Source organism: Thalassophryne amazonica, chromosome 7 (assembly GCF_902500255.1).
Source record: "Thalassophryne amazonica chromosome 7, fThaAma1.1, whole genome shotgun sequence".
NCBI classification, from domain to species: domain Eukaryota; kingdom Metazoa; phylum Chordata; class Actinopteri; order Batrachoidiformes; family Batrachoididae; genus Thalassophryne; species Thalassophryne amazonica.
This window is the reverse complement of record NC_047109.1, coordinates 78661397-78682717: the sequence shown is the minus strand read 5'-3', so window position 1 is coordinate 78682717 and position 21321 is coordinate 78661397. Positions and strand designations below refer to the sequence as shown.

Sequence of the window (21321 nt, the reverse complement as noted above, 5' to 3'; positions counted from 1 at the left end):
TTTGTCCTATTTTCTTCAAAGAAACAGTCAATTTCTCTGTTTTTTTTTTCTTTTTTGCTAATGAACATCTGGATATTTCAAATTTTGTCAGATACTGACAAACTGAGGAAGAAAGAACATTGAAAATCTAATTTATGCAGGCCTTTAGGAGTTTTTGGCAGACTACTGTACATTCGTTTGATGACATGTTTTTTCATTAATTTATTTTCTATACCAACTTACACCAATTTGGGTCATGGGGATTATATGCTTAAATAATTGTAATTTGACAAGCGTACACATCATGAAAAGAGGGTCTTCTGGTCACATCCCTTTAGTCGTGCACATTTCAACTCATGGTATTTCTTATTAATGGGGAGGACACACCGAACCAAATAAATCAAAAATTAAACAAATCAGTCAGATCAACAGTCATTAGATATGAGTCACTCTGGCTCACATTCATATTGTGTTTATTTTAACTGCAAACAGGGCAGATGATGAGGCTCAGAACAGGCTTCTAATTTTATGTGTGCACTGTTGTACGTGAGCATAAATGCTCACCCACACTCAGAACCAGACACTAACATGCTGAAAGCAAACGCTTGAACAGACATAAAAAAAGATAGCATGCATCTCCAAGTTAATTATAAATGATGCTTACTTGAAGGCGGTGTTGCTTTGTATTGATTTATTTTGTGTGCCTGTGACTGTTGTGTTTGTGTAGAAGGTGGAGGAGGAGGTTTTTCTGGTTAAGGGCAGTCATGTGCGTGTGGTGACGACAGAGAGTGAGAAAGACAAAACAGATGGAGATATTATCTGGGTGGACTATCCCAATTTGCCCAAAGTCCTCAAGAAAGGAGACAAAATCTACATTGATGATGGACTCCTTGGACTCAAAGTTCTAGAAATAGGTATTGCTACACACCTGTACTGGTAAAGCTCAATGGTAATATACCAGCAATATATACAGTAGCTACTATTCCAAATGAGGTGGTCTCACTAGTACAGTGCATTATGACAAAATTCACAATTTCAGGTTCTGTCATTCGTATGCAAATGTATGCACATATTGGAGCGATACTCCTGTTGGACCACCTACTCTACAAAAGTGATACAAATGTGACTGTTCCATTGCTGTGCACTGGCAAACTGTAGCTGGAATTTGAAAATGAGGTTGTCCTTATTAGTATGCACATTTAGGTAAACATATTTCACATGATGCACCATATTATATATGTCCTAGTGTTAAGCACTAATTTCATTGTTATAAATGAAGGGTTATGCTACCCCTCTTAGGTAGCTCAGTGGGATATGGAGTTGGACAACCAGTATGTAGACCTGGGTTTTATTCCCGGTCATGCTCCCTGTCTGTGTCCTTGGAGCCAGCTGTAAATGGGTACCATGCAAATCTTACAATTAAACTCATGTTACACCATGTATTCTACATGCTATGATATCAATGTGAACTTCCCACTACTGTGGACGAATTTCATTATATCAGGACAGAAAAAAAATTAGCTCCTTTGTTATTATGCAAACGTGTGCAAATGAAATAGCAACATTTATGGTGCAAGATGGACTCCACATGAAGTCCTGGTGACAGGACATGAGGTACCCATAATATAAATAAGAATGTTATGTTTAATTGCTCATGCACTATACCTAAACATTACAAATGAAGGTACCCTCATCAGTATGCAAACTGATGCAAATACAATAACAACGCTCATACAGCAAAATCAACTCCACATGAAGTACCCGTGCTAAATAATGAGTGTATGACGTGCTGCTAACCTTACATTTTGTACATTTCACACTGTCTTACTCTGTAGGATCTGACTGGGTGGAAACGGTGGTGGAGTCAGGCGGCACGCTGTGCAGCCGTAAGGGCGTCAACCTCCCCGGCTGCAACTTGATTGGCATGCAGGCGGTCAGCGAGAGAGACGAGGCTGATCTAAGGTTTGGTGTGGCCCAGGGTGTGGATATGGTGTTTGCCAGCTTTATCCACTCCGCCCAGGATGTCAAAGATGTACGCCGGGCTCTGGGGCCGCAGGGACACAATGTCAAAGTAATCAGCAAGGTGGAGAGCCGGCAAGGAGTTCAGAAGTAAGTACCAGGATGCCAGGATGCTTTTATTTAATCTGAAGTGCATTTGAAACCAGAATGTTTAGGTCAGGGGTGGCCAAGTTCGGTCCTTGAGAGCCACATTCCTGACACTCTTAGTTGTCTCCCTGCTCCAACACACCTGAATCCAATGAAAGGCTCATTAAAAGTCTGCTAACGAGTCTTTCATTGGATTCAGGTGTGTTGGAGCAGGGAAACAACTAAGAGTGTCAGGAATGGGGCTCTCGAGGACCGAACTTGGCCACCCCTGGTTTAGGTAGTCAACATGCAGACATTCATAATGATGTCGTAATCCACTTTCTGAATCAACTAATGCAAGCTGCCCTTCTGGCTCTCACTGATGGATAGACGTATGTCAGCTCAGTGTTTCACACTCCTGTAATGAGCAATCTGTGTGGATGTCTGTGTGAGTTATAGCAGCTACTTAATAACTCTGAGGCAGTTTATATCAGCTCGCTCATCGCTGTTACTTATCTCACTTTCTCCTGCTGCTCGCTCTGTACAGACACTGTTTGATTACAGCTCTCATTAAAATGTGAATTTTGAGACCAAATCATAAAGATGATTTTACACAATTATGCTCCTGTGTATCACCATTTATTTATTGTTCTGTATCTTCTGCAGCACTTTTATGTCATGCGGGCAGATTGAGACATTATGTTGTCATGGTCTTGTGCGCCTGTGTGGACGCATTCTTGTGATCACATTAATGCAAGATCAGTACATCTTAGACACAATTTATAAACAGTATATTTAGCTCTGAGGAAGAAGATGAGATGATTTAGATTTTGCATACTAAAGAGTAGGAATTTTTTTTTTTTTTTTTTTGGAGGAAGCACTGCATCTCAGTAAAAGTGCATTTTTACAAAATGGGTAGTACCTATAGATGGTGCAACATGTGTGCATGTCATGTCAGTTTTTATAGTAATGAAAAGACACTCATGTTCTTCTTCTTTTTTTGGCTGCTCCTGTTAGGGACGCCACAGCTGACTTTTTTTTTAGTAAAAGCTTCAGAGGAGCATTAGCATGGCTAAAACCTTTCAGCTTCTGGGGGGGGCTCCAATACTTTTGAGTACAGTTGAGAAACACTTCGTGGCATGTGTACAAGGTGGGCGACAGCCAGGTGGAAACCATTCGGATGATTCAGACGGCTTTCGGTGACGATCCTATGGGCATCACACAGATTAAGGAGTGGTACAACCGGTTTAAAGACGGCCGCACAACAGTGGTGAGCGAGCCACGCGCCGGTCGGCCATCAACATGCTGAAATGACCAGATCATTTCCAAAGTGAACGCTGTGGTGATGCAGGACCGTCGTGTGACTATCCGAGAAATTGCGGAAGAGGTGGACATCAGCACTTTTTTGGCACATTCCACTGTGACAGAAGATTTGGCCATGAAAAGAGTGGCGGTGAAAATCATGCCGATGGCTTCGGCATGAAGCTGCCGACAGCGGAGCAAAAGCGCCTTTGTGTTGAAGTCTCACAGGACATGTTGTGACATGCCCACCTCTTCCACAATTTCTCGGATAGTCACACGAATAAAAAGTCAGCAAAAGCTGTCTGAATCACCCGAATGGTTTCCACCTGGCTGTTGCCCAGTTTCTGGCAAAATTTGATGCGGCGTTGCTTCAGTCGTTCCGTCTTCTTCCTTGAAATGAAAATCCACCGAGCGCGCTGCACACGTCCCACACAAAAGCTGCTTACCAGCAAATGACACAATCGACAGGCGTGAAAAAGTTCACGCATGTGTACGAAGGTTCAAGGTTTGCTCATGCAAACACACGTGATTCAATTCCATCAGGTTTTTGAAAAAATTAAAAAGATCAGATACTTTTCTAACAGACCCCATATTTTTAAGTGAAATGCATCATCCTGGTGTCACTCAGAGAGCAAAATTAAGAGGTTATTTAATCTACAGCCACCTGCTTGTTTAAAAATCACTGGAGACAAACACATATATAAGGCAATCCGAAATAAAGGAGAAATGCCGCTTTTAACAACCTGGACCTCATTTCTGGCACAAAATACAGTCATTTAGTCACCAATATAACTTTGGTGTCATTGTTCGTCCATGGTTCAAATCTGAGGCAAATATTTTCTTCTTCTACTAAGGTGGATTAGAACTTTTTGTGGTACACAGCACCAACTACTGAACAGGAGGAGCCTAGCAGTCAGTGTGACTCACTGTTTTCAAAATGCAGCTCTTTGCAGTGCCATGACATGTCAATCATCTGTGTCCAATCAGATTTCAGGGGAGTCCAGTGCAACCCTGGTCTCCGCTCTAGCTCCACCCATGCCAGGAAGTGTTCAACATTTAACATTTCCTGTTTCACCATGGACCCAAAATTCGGCACGTCCTGTTTCAGTGTGTGAATCTGACACTGAGTTCCCGCGAGATTCCATGGAATCTCGTCTGTCAATCCAGGAAGTGTCAATCCAGGAATTGTTTGATATTTGACATTTGTTGTTTCACTGTGGACTCAAAATTTGGCACTTCCTGTTTGGGACTCCTTGTACCATGAGCAAGCTTTGCGCTCATATTCGCTCTATGAGCCTTTGGCTCATATTATATTTTCAAGATCAAGAAGCAGATTAACATGTTAATATGTCCTCGTCTGGATCTGCTCTGCTTCCTCATATTCATTCTCACTCTTGTTGTTCAGCATGTCCCTCTATTTTCTCCTAAGCCCTCAATCTTTCCCCTGGTCACACTCCTTAATTTGTCTCACAGTTTTGATGAAATTCTTGCTGAGAGTGATGGCGTAATGGTTGCCAGGGGTGACCTGGGGGTCGAGATCCCAGCAGAGAAAGTCTTTATCGCCCAGAAAATGATAATCGGACGCTGCAACTCAGCAGGCAAACCTGTGATCTGTGCCACACAGGTCAAACACACACACACACACACACACACACACACACACACACACACACACACACACACACACACACACACACACACACACACACACACACATACACACACGCACACTGTCAACCATAAACTTACACCGCATTATGCACTAGCAGAAACACACACCCTAGTTGTCCAATGAACTTGCCCTCACAGGCTTTTGCAGTCTCTCACACCCTCTCCAATTATCCACATGCTTACGCGCTCCTGCAGCCATGTTGAGTCATAGAGCTACAACTATTTATGCTACATAGCTCCTGACACAGAGTGACGGTGTTATAGCAGGTTTGCTACACAAGACTTGAACGTCAAACAGCACCCACACTCTTTAGTCAGCATTAGCTGCTCTGTTACAGAAACGTAACCCACCAGGCGATGCTGCGAGCGATGTCATTTTCCAGGCGTCTGCATTTGACTCATACTGCATTTGCAGCGTGATAGTCTCACGTCGTGCTCACCTCCTCAGTCTAAATCATCTTTTTATCCACCACTACATCCAACCTTTTGGACTGATTCTTTACATGGCCTTACAGGGGAAATCTGTTTTTCTAGATGCTGGAGAGTATGGTGAGCCACCCACGGCCAACCAGAGCAGAGAGCAGTGATGTGGCCAACGCCGTCCTAGACGGAGTCGACTGTGTAATGTTATCTGCAGAGACGGCCAAGGGACGGTTTCCTTTGGAGGCGGTCGCAATGATGCACTTGGTGTGTGTGTGACGGTGTAATACCCACTCTGTTCAATCTGACTTTGTCCTTTGATAACTCTCTTGCTCCCACGTGTTTTCTATCTCTCTGTATCTCTCAGATATGTAGGGAGGCAGAAGCGGCCATCTTCCACCAGCAGCTGTTTGAGGAGTTGCGCCGCCTCACTCTGCTCTCCTCAGATCCCACGGAGATCACAGCCATCGGAGCTGTGGAGTCATCTTTCAAGTGCGGTGCTGGAGCCATCATCGTCCTCACCACCAGCGGCAGGTGTCTACAAACTCCCAGTACATTACTCACACATTCTGCAAACGTGTGATCCCGGGCTCATGTATCTTGAAATAAGCTTGTTTGTTGGTTTCTTTCTTTTTCCCAGCGTTGGTCTGGTGGCCACCAAGGCCACTGCTGCATGTGAAACAATTTAACCAACAAATGGCCAACCTATATATATTAAAAGTCAAGTGGCCTTTGTGTGTGTGTGTGTGTGTGTGTGTGTGTGTGTGTGTGTGTGTGTGTGTGTGTGTGTGTGTGTGTGTGTGTGTGTGTGTGTGTGTGTGTGTGTGTGTGTGTGTGTGTGTGTGTGTGTGTGTGTGTGTAACTTCAATCACGGAGAAACTGGGAAGAGCTGACATTTGCCGTTTGATATGCTTATATATTTTGGGTCAAGGATGAACGCCTCGAAAACGGAAAGTTGATAGGTTTAATATTTTAGCAGACATTAGGGATATTAGGTAACAACAGTGAACAATGGATGTTGATAATTAAATTCTGGACTCGCATGCCATTCCAGCAGGGGGCGGCAAATCATCATCTATATACTAAAAGCCAAGTGTGTGCATGTGTTTAACTTCTATAACGGGGAAACTGGAGACAGCTGATATTTTCCATTTTGTATGTTTATGTATTTTAGGTCAAGGATGAATGGTGCAAAAATGGAAGGTTGATAGGACTAATATTTCTGGAGAAATTAGGGATCCTAGGTAACAACAGTGAACAATGGATGTTGATATCACCATTAATCAGTCCCTGGTAACCAAACAAGCTCTGAACAAAGGAAATATCTCAACCTTGCCAGCTGTAAAACATGACATCAGCTAAATGTGCCAAATAATAAATACAATTATTCACAAAACTTTCTCATTTTAATTTCCTGCACTTTCAATTAAAATCATTATAGAAACTTTGCATAATTTATTACCACCCTTGAAAAATGTCATCTACCTATTTTATAAACCCTACCCAATCTAGAGCCCGTGGATCCCCACAGGTAGCACACTAGTTAATTTGATCTTGTTACAGTGGATGAACACATGCAAAGAAACTGTCTATAATTCTTCAGCAGTTCCCCTAATACATGTCTGCTAGGTAATCATACCTGTGGGCATTAAGAAAATAAGGTCAAGCTGACATTAACCTACAGTGACCATGACATTCATCCTTGACACTGACCGCTGGATGACTTGCCAGTGCATTTTTTGAATCCACCTGAATGTGTGCTATATTTGGTCCAAATGGGGTGTGAAAATAACATTTTGTGGTTTTGACCTTTGCAAAAGTGAATTCTTTAAGGGCAATTTCAGGTTCAGCCTTCACTGACTTACCAAGTTCTGTAGAAATCATCCATAGGACCTGGGAGGAGGAGGGAAACAGATGTGGAAGCAAAAAAAGGACTTTTACCTGTCTGAGGCTGTTTGTGGAAATAAAGTCAAGAAATTGGCAGATTAAATAAGGTTTTAATTTGAGGCCTCAAAGACACACACAATAGTCGAAATCAGAACAGCAGGAGTTTGAATAAGTGTGTGTGCACAGAGCATATCTGAGGGTTCTCTTTTGTACATTCAGAGAAAGGCGGGGCAGTACAGCAAACAGTCACGCACGCATTTGCCAGTAAATGAAACTTTGAGTTTCCAATGAAAACGCTCGCTGAACAATGAAAGTTATCACAGTTTTCGGCCTTGGAGAAGAGACTGTGAGTTTTATTAGTGCAACTGCAAAACTGCAATGTTACATAAAGACAATGAATAGAGTTTAGATGCAAAAGCAAAAGTTTTAGGCAGGTTATTTTTTTAAGGCAAAAATGAATAATTTTGACATGACACAGATCAACATTGGAGGTTTAATTACCTTCAAATTAATGGTGACAGTTTGCTTACCTTCAACTCTAATATGCTGTGACACACCAGATTTATGACGACCCGACTGAATGAGCAGACATCACACACAGAAACACTGACATTTCTATTCACCTGTTTCCCTTCCATGTCTCTCCCAGGTCAGCCCATCTCATATCCAGGTACCGGCCTCGCTGTCCAATCATTGCTGTCACCAGAAACCCTCAGGTACAGCATCCCCTGTCAACCACTAACTCTCTTAGTGTTGCATTTATATCACCTGAGTCACAACACTTGATTTTCGATGCTTCACACTTTGCATAAGACTGAACAATAATTGATGGTGTCTGTATTCACTCACTTTCTGAGGCAGTAAATCCTGATGGTGGTAAACATGTCAGATCGGATTTTACTACACTATATTTGTGTTTAATGGAGCTCCTTAATATGCAGTCCAAAGTGGGTCAGACTGGTCTACAATACAGTAGGTTATGAAGATGTGATTTTACTGCCAAAGTAGTTACTCAGTACAGGCTCTCACACACACGCACACACACACACACACACACACACACACACACACACACACACACACACACACACACACACACACACACACACACACACACACACACACACACACACACACACACACACACACACACACACACACACACACACACAGTGCATCAGACGTCAAGTTCAGATTTACAGCTGCCCATCCGAAGCTCTGGTCTTATCTGGGACAGGTGCACCACTGTTGAATTAAACATTTGCTCTACAACAGCCGAAATGTTCCAGGTTAAAGTCCAACCTGAATTAGATATTCATTTTGACAGATTATTCAGGATGAAATTAGACTATTTAAATAACATTCCCTTTCCCATGACTGTTCACGTTTGTAATACTAATGAAAATCAGGAATCTGTCTTTTGCCTGGATTGTCATAAGAAGTCCTTTAATATTTAAACTCGCAAAGAGGAATGATTTTTAAATTTTGTTAGGACTAACAACATTATTACATGGATATTATCCCATTTCTTTCAACTATGCAAGCTACTGTACCAGTCAAAGGTTAGGACACACTTTCCCATTCTGTTGAATAAGAAAGTGTGTCCAAACCTTTGACTGGTACTGTACATATCTGGGATCAACCTGGTCTCACGGCAAGTTGTGATTCAGCAGCACGAAATAAACATTAATCTATTGGTTCATGATATTGTGATGAAAAGCGCCTCATTTTCGTCATGGCAGCCCAAATTCATTCTAATTCATTCCGTGATGGCTGCACAAAATTAAAAGTTAAGCGGGGGGATCGGGGTGGTTATGGTTAGGGTGGGGGGAAAGAGTAAGATTAGGTTATGGTTAAGGTTAGGGTCAGGGGTAGGAGTAGGGTTAAGAATAGTGAGTTAAAAAAAACTCCGTCACGAAAATTTGACTCATTTCATCATGGGAGCACGAAAAAAAAAAAAAACGTGAGACTGGGCTGCTGGGATACAGTGAAAGTGGCATGCAGTATCAATTATCCCAGAGGAAATCTGAAATGAAGAAGCACATGTACAAAACATAGTAGAATAGAATAGAGCCTTTATTGTAATTGCTCATATATACATACAATGAAACTTGTTCGCTGCATTTAACCCATCCTAATTACCGTTAGACACAATCTAATCAGTAGGGGCAGTGAGCAGCCACAGTCCAGCGCCCGGGAACCAACTCCAGATGTAGAGACACTGCCTTGGTCAGGGGCAGCGGAAGGAGCAGACCCTAAATAAGGATGTTTTTGATTGTGGGACGAAACCGGAGTGCCCAGAGGAAACCTACGCAGTCATGGGGAGAACATGCAAATTTCACACAGAAAGGCACACACAATCAATCCCACAACCTTCTTGCTGTGAGGCAGCAGTGCTAACCACCGTGCCGCATGACATTGTGAAATTTTCACCAGATGTCAGTAACAATTCATGTAATACACACATAAGAACCCAAAACAAATAAGTACATGAATTAAGTTATGTGTGACAATGTAAAATGACACAGGAAAAAAATATTGAACAACTGAACAAAGGGAGGTGCAAAAAGGCATGGAAAGCCAAGACATAAACTGAAATCTATCAGTAATTAGAAAGCAATCCTGCCCCTTGTCAGTGCAAATTAATATCAGCTGGTTCAGTCCCAACTGATGGCCTATAATATGGTGTCTCATTACCAAGGTGTCACACAAGAAACATCTCATGATGGGTAAAAGCAAAGCGCTCTTTAAAGATCTTCACAACCTTATTGTTGCCAAGCATACTTATGCCATTGGTTACAGAAGAATTTTTAAACTTCTGAATGTTCCAGAGAACACTAGGGACCATAATCCAGAATTGGAAGGAACATAATTTTACCATAAACCGGCAATGACCAGGTGCTCCTCACAAGATTTCTGACAGACAAATGGAAAGAATTAGAAGAGCTGTCCAAGAGCCAAGGACCACAACAGGTACAATTGTTTCAAAGAAAACAATAAGTAATGCACTCAACCACCATGGCTTATATGCACACTCACATACACGACTCCATTGCTGAAGAAAAAGGATGTTGAAGTTCCTTTAATGTTTGCTGCACAACATTTAGATAAGCCTGTGAAATACTGGGAGAATATAGTCTGGTCAGATGAGGCCAGAATTGAACTCTTTGGATGTCATATTACATACAGTGTTTGGAGGTCAAATGACACGGCACATCACTCCAAAAATACACAGTGAAGTTTGGAGGTGGGAACATGGTGTTGGGCTGTTTTTCAGCAGACAACACTGGCAAACTTCATCTGTAATTGAAGGAAGGATGAATGGAAAAATGTACCGAGCCATTCTTGATAAAAATCTGCTGCCATCTACCAGAATGATGAATGAATGAATGAATGAATGAATGGATTTATTCGGCACACACACAAATCCGAAAGAACAGAAACATACCAATAATATAAATGTTATATAAACAAGCCTGTGAGTCCGAAAGGGTGTGGGCAGAAGCAAAGCTTATCAACGCCCACCCCTGCTAGAATGAGTCCAACAATTATAACAGTCATAACAACATATACACAAATTCACAACACACTACATATCAACACAGACATACACTTCAATATTCAATTACATTTCAATTCATGTTATGTATAAAGCGCCAAATCACAGCAAACTTGGCCCAAGTCACTCCATATTAACCCTGCCGAGTGATGAAGATGAAATGAGACTGGACATTTCAGCAAGCCAATGATCCCAAACACACAGCCAAGGAAACTCTCAGTTGGTTTCAGATAATGAAAATTAAGCTGTTAGAATGGCCCAGCCAGTCACCTGACTTGGATCCAATAGAAAATCTATGGAAAGAACTAGATCAGAGTTCATAGAAGAGGTCCACGGAACCTTAAAGATTTGAAGATTGTTTGTATGGAAGAATGGGCCAAAATCAAACCAGAGCAATACATGTGACTAGATTTTTCATACTGGAGGCATCTTGAAGCTGTCATTACGAACAAAGGCTTTTGTAGGCTTTAAATACATTTCAGTGAGCATGTTCAATACTTTTCCCTGTGGCATTCCACTTTATTACACATAACTTAGTTTTTGTACTTTTTTGTTTTGGTTTGTCTGCATGTATGGATTACTTGGGTTGTTACCAACATCTGGTGAACTTTTCATGTCAGTAGGACCTTTATAAATATATTTATTGAGAAAAATGGTAACATGTTCAATACTTATTTTACCTGCTGTATACTGATAATCTTTGACTCCAGTGATGTATACCTCAAAAATAACCCTGCTGTATACTGATATCTTTGACTCCAGTGATGTATACCTCAAAAATAACCCTGCTGTATACTGATAATCTTTCACTCCAGTGATGTATACCTCAAAAATAACCCTGCTGTATACTGACATCTTTGACTCCAGTGATGTATACCTCAAAAATAACCCTGCTCTACCAGTTGTTGGGTAAAGGTGTACACAGTGTAGGGTGTGTATGTAAATGTTAGTGACCATGGGATGAATAATACAATGAAGCGCAGCGCAGCTCGCTCATGGTACAGGGAGTCCCAAATCAGAATCAGAATCAGAATCAGAAGAAGTTTATTGCCATTGCCAGTGAACAGGATTCACAGACTAGGAATTTGCTTCGGTACAATGGTGCAACATTAAGAAGAGATAAAATTGTTGGGAAAGTGTAGGAACACGGACCCACAACAGGGGGCGCAAATGAACGGACAATGGAATAGGTCAAATAACAACACTTTACTGTTGCGAATGTGCACAACAAACACAACAAATTACAACAATGGACAAAGTTCAATTCACAAAGGTGTCGTGTGGGCAGGCTCGAAGATAGGAGACGCCTCTCCAAAGTAGAACCGGAACCACACGGTTTCCTCCGCCACAGGACCCCGGGAATACTGGAGCCGCCAAGTTCCGAACTCCCAGGTGGCCACTGCCTCCGCGTGTCGGACCTGGTACTGCTGGCGAGGAACAAGAACACAATTAAACGTGGGCGCGTTTGCACCCAGCAACCTGTACGGCAGGGAAGCTACCTCCACCTCTCGTTGGAGAAAAAAGTCTGCAATCACTCACAAAAATCACAAAGGTTACTGTCAAGCAGTCAGCTGAGATTATTACCTTCCAGGTAGAACGATATCTCGGCGATGAGGTGGAGATGCCGTCCTGCTGATATACCCCAGTGATAATTGCCGTCAGCTGTCTCAGGTGATGGGTGACAGCTGTTACCGAGGCTGCTCCTGTGGGGCGGCGGCGCCCTCTGGTGCCTGGAGCCCGCACTCCAGGCAGGGCGCCCTCTGGTGGTGGTGGGCCAGCAGTACCTCCTCTTCAGCGGCCCACACAACAGGACCCCCCCTTCAACGGGCGCCTCCTGGCGCCCGACCGGGCTTGTCCGGGTGGCGACGGTAGAAGTCGGCCAGGAGGGCCGGGTCCAGGATGAAGCTCTTCTTCACCCAGGAGCGTTCTTCGGGACCATACCCCTCCCAGTCCACCAGATATTGAAAGCCCCGGCCCATCCGACGGACGACCAACAACCGGCGCACTGTCCAAGCCGGCTCGCCATCGATGATCCGGGCAGGAGGTGGTGCCGGACCGGGTGTACAGAGGGGCGAGGTGTGATGGGGCTTTCAGGGTTAAATCCTCATAAAGGATTGTAACTGGGAGTCGTGTGGCGATGTGGGTGTGTCCCACGTGAACGTCTCGGCCCCCCCCTAGCCCAGTGTCTAGGGGCGGGCGTTGGTGTTTAACCGCTCGGGGCAGTCTCTTACCTGATGCTCAATCGAGCCACAAACAAAACACGCTCCGCGGGCCAGCCTCCTTTGTGTGACCGGTGCCCTAAATGTTGCCCTACTCGTGTCCATAGCTTCGTCAGCAGGGGGAGCTGTGATCGCACGGAGCGCAGGGGCCGTGGAGCGTGGGGAGGGCGGAACGCGGTTGAAACCGGAAGGGAGAGGGACGACGCGTGCCTGGCCACGCCCTTCGTCTCGTTCCCGACGGCGCTCATTTAACCGATTGTCTAATCGTATGACAAGATCGATAAGCCCATCCAAATCCCGCGGTTCGTCCTTAGCCACCAGGTGCTCCTTGAGGACCAATGACAGTCCGTTTACGAAGGCGGCGCGGAAGGCAGTGCTATTCCAGCCGGACCTCGCAGCCGCGATGCGGAAGTCGACTGCATAGGCAGCTGCGCTCCGGCGCCCCTGTCTCATTGACAGCAGCACGGCTGAAGCGGTCTCTCCTCTATTAGGGTGATCGAACACTGTTCTGAGCTCCCTCACAAACCCATCATATGTCAGAAGGAGCCGTGAACTTTGCTCCCAGAGCGCTGTAGCCCAAGCGCGTGCCTCACCACGAAGCAGATTTATCACATAAGCTACTTTGCTAGCGTCGGTCGCGTACATGACGGGACGCTGTGCGAAGACGAGCGAACACTGCATAAGGAAATCCGCGCACGTCTCCACACAGCCTCCGTACGGCTCTGGGGGGCTTATGTATGCTTCAGGGGATGGTGGGGGGGGTCGTTGGACAACCAGTGGAACGTCGCTGTCACGCACAGGGTCTACGGGAGGGAGAGCCGCAGCGGCGCCCGGAGGGCGCGCTTCCACCTGCGCGGCGAGAGCCTCCACCCTGCGGTTCAGGAGGGCGTTCTGCTCGGCCATCAAGTCTAACCGAGTCGTGAAAGCGGTGAGGATCCGCTGCAACTCACCGATTACCCCTCCTGCGGACGCCTGTGCGCCTTGTTCTTCCATTGGCCGTTCAACAGCCGGTTGACGCCCCTCGGGATCCATGACGCTGGCCGAGATATCCTGTTGGGAAAGTGTAGGAACACGGACCCACAACAGGGGGCGCAAATGAACGGACAATGGAATAGGTCAAATAACAACACTTTACTGTTGCGAACGTGCACAACAAACACAACAAATTACAACAATGGACAAAGTTCAATTCACAAAGGTGTCGTGTGGGCAGGCTCGAAGATAGGAGACGCCTCTCCAAAGTAGAACCGGAACCACACGGTTTCCTCCGCCACAGGACCCCGGGAATACTGGAGCCGCCAAGTTCCGAACTCCCAGGTGGCCACTGCCTCCGCGTGTCGGACCTGGTACTGCTGGCGAGGAACAAGAACACAATTAAATGTGGGCGCGTTTGCACCCAGCAACCTGTACGGCAGGGAAGCTACCTCCACCTCTCGTTGGAGAAAAAAGTCTGCAATCACTCACAAAAATCACAAAGGTTACTGTCAAGCAGTCAGCTGAGATTATTACCTTCCAGGTAGAACGATATCTCGGCGATGAGGTGGAGATGCCGTCCTGCTGATATACCCCAGTGATAATTGCCGTCAGCTGTCTCAGGTGATGGGTGACAGCTGTTACCGAGGCTGCTCCTGTGGGGCGGCGGCGCCCTCTGGTGCCTGGAGCCCGCACTCCAGGCAGGGCGCCCTCTGGTGGTGGTGGGCCAGCAGTACCTCCTCTTCAGCGGCCCACACAACAAAAATGCTAGGATAAAATATAACATATGTGTCAAAATAAGATAAAATATAAGATAAAAAAAAAAGAAATATGAAATATGAAAGGCTGTGTGCAACAGAAAAACAGAGAAACAGAAAAAACAGTGCAGTGGGAGGAGTGCAATTAAAAACCAAAGTACATTGTCTAAAGTGACCCGTGATAAAATGATAAAGTGACAGAGTTAAGCTTAAGGTGACTGAGTTATGAGGTGTTCATGAGCTAACGGCAGAGGGGAAGAAACTGTTCTTATGGCGGGAGGTTCTGGTGCGGATGGACCGTAGCCTCCTGCCCGAGGGGAGTGGTTTGAATAGACCGTGAGCAGGGTGAGAAGGGTCAGCTGTGATCTGACCTGCTCGGCCCAGAGTCCTGGAGACGTGCAGGTCGTGGAGAGACGGAAGGCTACAGCCGATCACCTTCTCAGCAGAGGCCACAATGCGCTGCAGTCTGTGTCTGTCCCTGGCTGTGGCCCCGGTGTACCACACTGTGATGGAGGAGCAGAGGATGGACTCGATGATGGCCGTGTAGAACTGCACCATCAGCTGGACAGGCAGCTTGGCCTTCTTCAGCTGCCGCAGGAAGTACATCCTCTGCTGGGCCTTCTTGATGAGGGAGCTGATGGTTGACTCCCACTTGAGGTCCTGGGTGATGGTGGTGCTGAGGAAGCGGTGGCAGACCACAGTGGTGATGGGGCTGTTGGTGAGGGCGAGGGAGGGCGGGGGGCTGTGGCTTTCCTGAAGTCCACGATCATCTCCACTGTTTTCTGGGCATTGAGCTCCAAGTTGTTGCTGCTGCACCAGGTCACCAGCTGGTCCACCTCCCTCCTGTAGGCAGACTCATCCCCATCCGAAATGAGTCCGATGAGGGTGGTGTCGTCCGCAAACTTGATGAGCTTTACAGAGTCATGGCTGGAGGTGCAGCAGTTAGTGTAGAGGGAGAAGAGCAGAGGGGAAAGGACACAGCCCTGTGGAGATCCTGTGCTGAGAGCCCGAGTGTTCGAGACATTTTTTCCCAGCCTCACACGCTGACTCCGGTCCGTCAGGAAGTCTGTGATCCACCTGCAGGTGGAGTTGGGCACGTGGAGCAGAGAAAGCTTGTCCTGGAGCAAAGCTGGAAGGATGGTGTTGAATGCAGAGCTGAAGTCCACAAACAGGATCGTAGCGTAGGTTCCTGGGGAGTCCAGGTGCTGCAGGATGGAGTGCAGGGCCAGGTTTATGGCGTCATCTACAGACCTGTTGGCTCTGTAGGCAAACTGCAGGGGGTCCAGGAGGGGGTCGGTGATGGACTTCAGGTGGGATAAAACCAGGCGTTCGAAGGTCTTCATGACTACAGACGTGAGAGCCATGGGACAGTAGTCATTAAGTCCAGTGACGTGTGGTTTCTTGGGGACTGGAACTATGATTGAGGACTTGAAACAGACTGGAACATGGCATGACTCCAGGAAGGTTTTGAAGATCCCCGTGAAGACTGGGGCCAGCTCATCAGCGCAGTGTCTCAGGGTGGCAGGAGAGACACAGTCTGGGCCCGGGGCCGTACGTGGATTCAGCCTTTTGAAATGTCTCCTCACGTCCTCCTCTTGGACCAAGAGGGCAACAGGGGGAGTGGGGAGGGCAGCAGTGAGGGGGGGAGGTCCAGAGTGTTTGAATATCCAGTTGTGTGGGGGGTGGGGAGGTGTGAGTCCTTGTCTTCAAAGCGTGAATAGAAGACGTTCAGGTCATTGGCCAGCTTCAGGTCGTCAATAGAACGAGGTGCGAGGCTGAGTCGTTGGCAGAGAACCTTTGCTGCAGACGTGAAATGTACATGGATTTAGCCTTTGCCACCTCCTTGCTAAATCGGGTACTTTGCACCTCTATAGCCGTCTCTGTCTCCTTCTCTGAAAGCCACCTCTTTCTGCTGACGGAACTGCTGGAGTTTAGGTGTGAACCAGGGCTTGTCATTGTTATATCTTTCCATGGTACGCTGTGGGATGATGCTGTCTTCACAGAAATGAATATATGACGTCATAGTGTCCGTGTAGTCATCTAGACTGTCTGTTGAAGCCTCAAACATATCCCAATCCGTGGTGGTCAAGCACGCACGTAGCTCCTCTACAGCTTCATTGCTCCAAACAGGAAGTGCCGAATTTTGAGTCCACAGTGAAACAGGAAATGTCAAATGTCAAACATTTCCTGGATCAACACTTCCTGGATTGAGAGACGCGATCCCATGGAATCTCGCAGGAACTCAGTGGCAAGTTCACACTGAAACAGGAAGTGCCAAATTTTAAGTCCACAGTGAAACAGGAAATGCCAAATGTTGAGCACTTCCTGGCATGGGTGGAGCTAGAGTGGAGGCCAGGGTTGCACTGGACTCCCCTGAAATCTGATTGGACACAGATGATTGACATGTCACAGCGCCACACGTCTCGTTGAAAAGAGCTGCATTTTGAAATCAGTGTCACAGTGACTGCTAGGTTCCACCTGTCCAGTAGTTTGTGCTGTGTACCATAAAAAGTTCTAATCCACCTTAGTAGAAGAAGAAAAATGTTTGCCTCAGATTTGAACTGAACACGCCGTTTGAACCATGGACGAACAGTGACACCAGTTATATTGGTGAGTAAACAACCGTATTTTATGACAGAAATGAGGTCCAGGTTGTTAAAAGTGGCATTTCTCCTTTAATTCGGGTTTACATATATATTCGTGTGTCTCCAGTGATTTTTAAATGAGCAGTCAGCTGTTGATTAAATAACCTCTTAATTTTGCTGTCTGAAGCACTTAAATAACCTCTTAATTTTGCTGTCTGGGTGACACCAGGATGATGCATTTCACTTACAAATACACATGCCATGAAGTGTTTCTCAGCTGTACTCAAAAGTAATGAAACACTTGGCATTTCACACATTTTAATTTGTTTATGCCATTTCAAACACAACTAAATAAATGCATCTAATTTTATCTTCCTTAAACTCAAACTCAAAGCAAATGTCTACAACTTAATTAAATTAATCAAATTAATTCAAAATATAAAATACAGTTTCCTGATGAAGTGGTGTAGAGGAGAATTTTCTTAAAAAGAAGACCTGAACATTCACCTACAATTTGCCAGAAAGTACATCTGAGATGTCAGCCTTAATTTGATGTTTTGGTGAAAGAAACTTTTGTATTTGTTTCTTTTTTCCCTGACTTGTCTGAAGAAAACTGGCAATAAAACTGATTATTATTTACAGGTATTATCAAGTTTTAGACATTTGCTTTCAGTTTGAGTTTGAGGAAGGTAATTGTAGAAATTTTTATTTTTTGTATTTCTTGTATTTGAAATGGCATAAATAAAATTGTGTGAAATACCAAGTGTTCCAGTACTTTTGGAGGGTACTGTATCATAACCTTATGATGAGTGCAAAATGAGTGTGGTATTATTATTGTTTTGTTTAAGAATGTTTAATTTTCACTGTTGCTGCACTTTGTGTGAAATCATAGTCAATATATCATATTGATATGACAATATTGAGATGATAATTTGGCCATATTGTAAAGCCCTAATGTCAACTAGCTGAAAACTTTGAATATTAATTTACATCTACATTTAAAAAATGCTTAAAGTGGCAAGGGGTTAAGAGGGCGGTAATTAGGGGGGGCCTGTGGGGTGGAGCTCCCCCAATAGCTGAAACGCAAAAAAAAAAAAATGCTTAAAAATTCTGGGGGAGGGAGCCCCCTCCAGAAGCTGAAAGGTTTTAGCCATGCTAATGCTCCCCGTCTGAAGGACCTAAATGACATGGTGAGATGCTGAAGAGCTTCACTCGTTCATGTCCACGACATATGCATATAATTGTCGGCATGGCAGATTTGCCTTTTGTGATGTTGACCTTTCAGAAAACAAACCACCTTGTTTAGCGTTGATCAGATGGAAGACCTGAGAGGAGGAGTGGAACAAACTAACAGATTGGATTATTTCTACATATGCATGATATTTCATTCTCATCAGATATACAGGTTCCAAGATTAGTATATCAGTTTGTGATTAATCATGTTGAAAAATGCCCCTGCAGCACAAAATAATAAAACAAGAAGGGACACACCTGTATGACATGTTTGACACAGATTCCTGCAAATTAACTCTTTTTGATTCAGTCATAACATAATTCATGTTTCTGGTTCTGGCCTTGACATTTGATCAGTTCTGTCCAAAACTGAAGCACTTTTTCCTTGATTGACACACAACCCTTTCCATTATGTTTAATCCATATTTGAGTTAAAAATTTATGACCTAGAGCTTGTCCTTTTACGTTCACCCAAGGTTAGAGGTCATGTGACCAATATAAATGTGATATGTGACTTCATATTAGTTTTAATAGTAACTATCAGTGTATCTACAATGCTCAAATAGCCATTCTAAATGAGTTTGACTGTTCATGGTAATCCAAGGTCAAAGGTCATGTGACCGAGAATAAAGTGATATAAATAATCCGTGGGCGTTTCTGTTCCCCTTTAAGCAACCAACTGCATTGAGAAACATGATGTTTACTATGTTGCATATAAATGGCAATGATACCAGAACCTTTCATCTGTACTCCAAATTACTCATGCTTAACTTGAAATGTTTTGAAACCTTTGAAACACATTGAACCACAGGACGTCACTGGAGTACACATGAAAAGGAAGACGTCACATCCTGTGCTGCCACCTCCTACTCAACACTGACACCTGCTGGACGGTACAGGAATTTGCATCCATGTCAAATTATGATTTTCATATTTAATGGCTACAGTCAGCGCAGCATCTGTAGGTGCATTATGCTGGTTTTTCTTTTTAAGAAAAATACATCTGTAGATATTAAAATTCTGACCATATTTTTTTTGTATCCAAGCTGATTTTATGACACATTTGAACTAAAAAAAAACAGGTTGTGATGAGGGTGAAACTAGAAAAAACACTATGAGGCTATTTAAAGAAAACATGTTTAAGTCTGTGTTGCATTAAAGGTCACGGCCCTCTGAGACTTCATGCAAAGTTGACATTTTGGCCAGTTGGTGGAAAATTCATTAAGTCTCAGACAGAAAGGGTTAATACACAAATGTGCTGTGTAAATGTCACAATTTGGATAGTGAGCATAAATACATGGTTGAGTAAAGGTCAGAGGTCAACTAAAAATATTATGAAGCCCAAGGAAAATGTATGTGACTCCAAGCCCCCGTTTATAATCTTACAATGATCAGATGATGAAATATTATTTGTTCACCTTCCAAAGACTGAATGTTTTTGTTATGCTTCCATGGCGTCCTTCAGGTGGCCCATCAGTCCCAGCTGCTCAGAGGAGTGTTTCCTGCCCTTTTCTGTCCTCTTCCTGCTCCTGTGTGGGCCGATGATGTGGACAACAGGGTCAAATTTGGCATGGATATAGGTCAGCATGTGCACGTTTGTGCTGTTTGTACCCTTCTGGATTACATCATCCCATGTGACTTGGTTCTCTCTCTCTCTCTCTCTCTCTCTCTCTCTCTCTCACACACACACACACACACCTTTGGTTTCCACAGGGAAAGTTAGAGGATTCTTCAAGTCAGGTGACATGGTGATTGTGATGACAGGCTGGCTCCCAGGGTCCAATCACACAAATATCATAAGGGCAGTCAATGTCCCATAACACCCTGACCTCAGAAAAGCTGACGGATATCAACCGCTCCCCGGTTCAGGATGCTCAGTGGCTATTATGCATGAGCGTTACTAGTAAAACTTGAGGACACCCACTTCAATAAAATGAATAGCTGACATAGATCAAACAAAGCATCTTCCCATCATTCTTTAAGAGGATGACAGGGTACAAACTGTCTCATCTCTGCTAAATTTGTCTCGTCTTGAAAGCGACTACCTCCAAATAAAACTTGAACATTAATGTGATGCTTTTCTTCTCTTCTTGTCGGGATTATAGATGGAATAAAAACGCTGTCTGTTCTTTTCATCGCTGTTATTTGCGAGCTAATATTGAATTAAAGCTGAATGGTTTCTTTGTCAGCTATTGCTGAAGTATAATTATGATTGGCATGACAGAGTTTGGAGATAAGGCTTTTATTCTTGGCCACAGTGGTGCCGGATTTATCTATGGAATGGTGTAATTCTCTCAGCTATTAAGAACACAGCCAGGAGATGCAGAGATGTTGGATATCTTTGGACTGCACCTTTCTGTCCACTGAAGTGAGTGACATGTCCATATCTGTGTGTTGTTCCTCTGTAAACTAATAATGTCTGTTCCCTCATGGTTTTATCTTTTCTCCGCCTTCCTTCGTTTTGTCTTCTTTCAGCTCTATTGGCTCACTAATGTCTGTCTCCCACAAAAGCTATGACATACACACTCGTCATATGTTTTGTTATGTTTGGGGGAGCATCCAAAAAGGCACAAATTGATTTTTAATTCAACTTCGGGTATTTCAAAACTTTGATTTCATCCAGTGTTTTAACTGTTTCAAAACAGTGGATC

The 21321-nt window shown here is 44.3% G+C and overlaps 1 protein-coding gene across 1 annotated transcript in view; it reads left to right on the top strand.

Annotated features, from left to right (window-relative positions):
* Positions 1-21108, top strand: part of pklr (pyruvate kinase L/R) — a 65666-nt gene extending 44558 nt beyond the window's left edge. The window contains exons 5-12 of the mRNA XM_034174675.1: positions 707-893; positions 1815-2088; positions 4840-4990; positions 5572-5724; positions 5825-5991; positions 7994-8060; positions 20136-20250; positions 20384-21108. Coding sequence (XP_034030566.1) covers positions 707-893; positions 1815-2088; positions 4840-4990; positions 5572-5724; positions 5825-5991; positions 7994-8060; positions 20136-20250; positions 20384-20490 — 1221 coding nt within the window. The 3' untranslated portion in view covers positions 20491-21108. The remainder of the gene's footprint in view (positions 1-706; positions 894-1814; positions 2089-4839; positions 4991-5571; positions 5725-5824; positions 5992-7993; positions 8061-20135; positions 20251-20383) is intronic.
* The last annotated feature ends 213 nt before the right edge of the window (positions 21109-21321 follow it).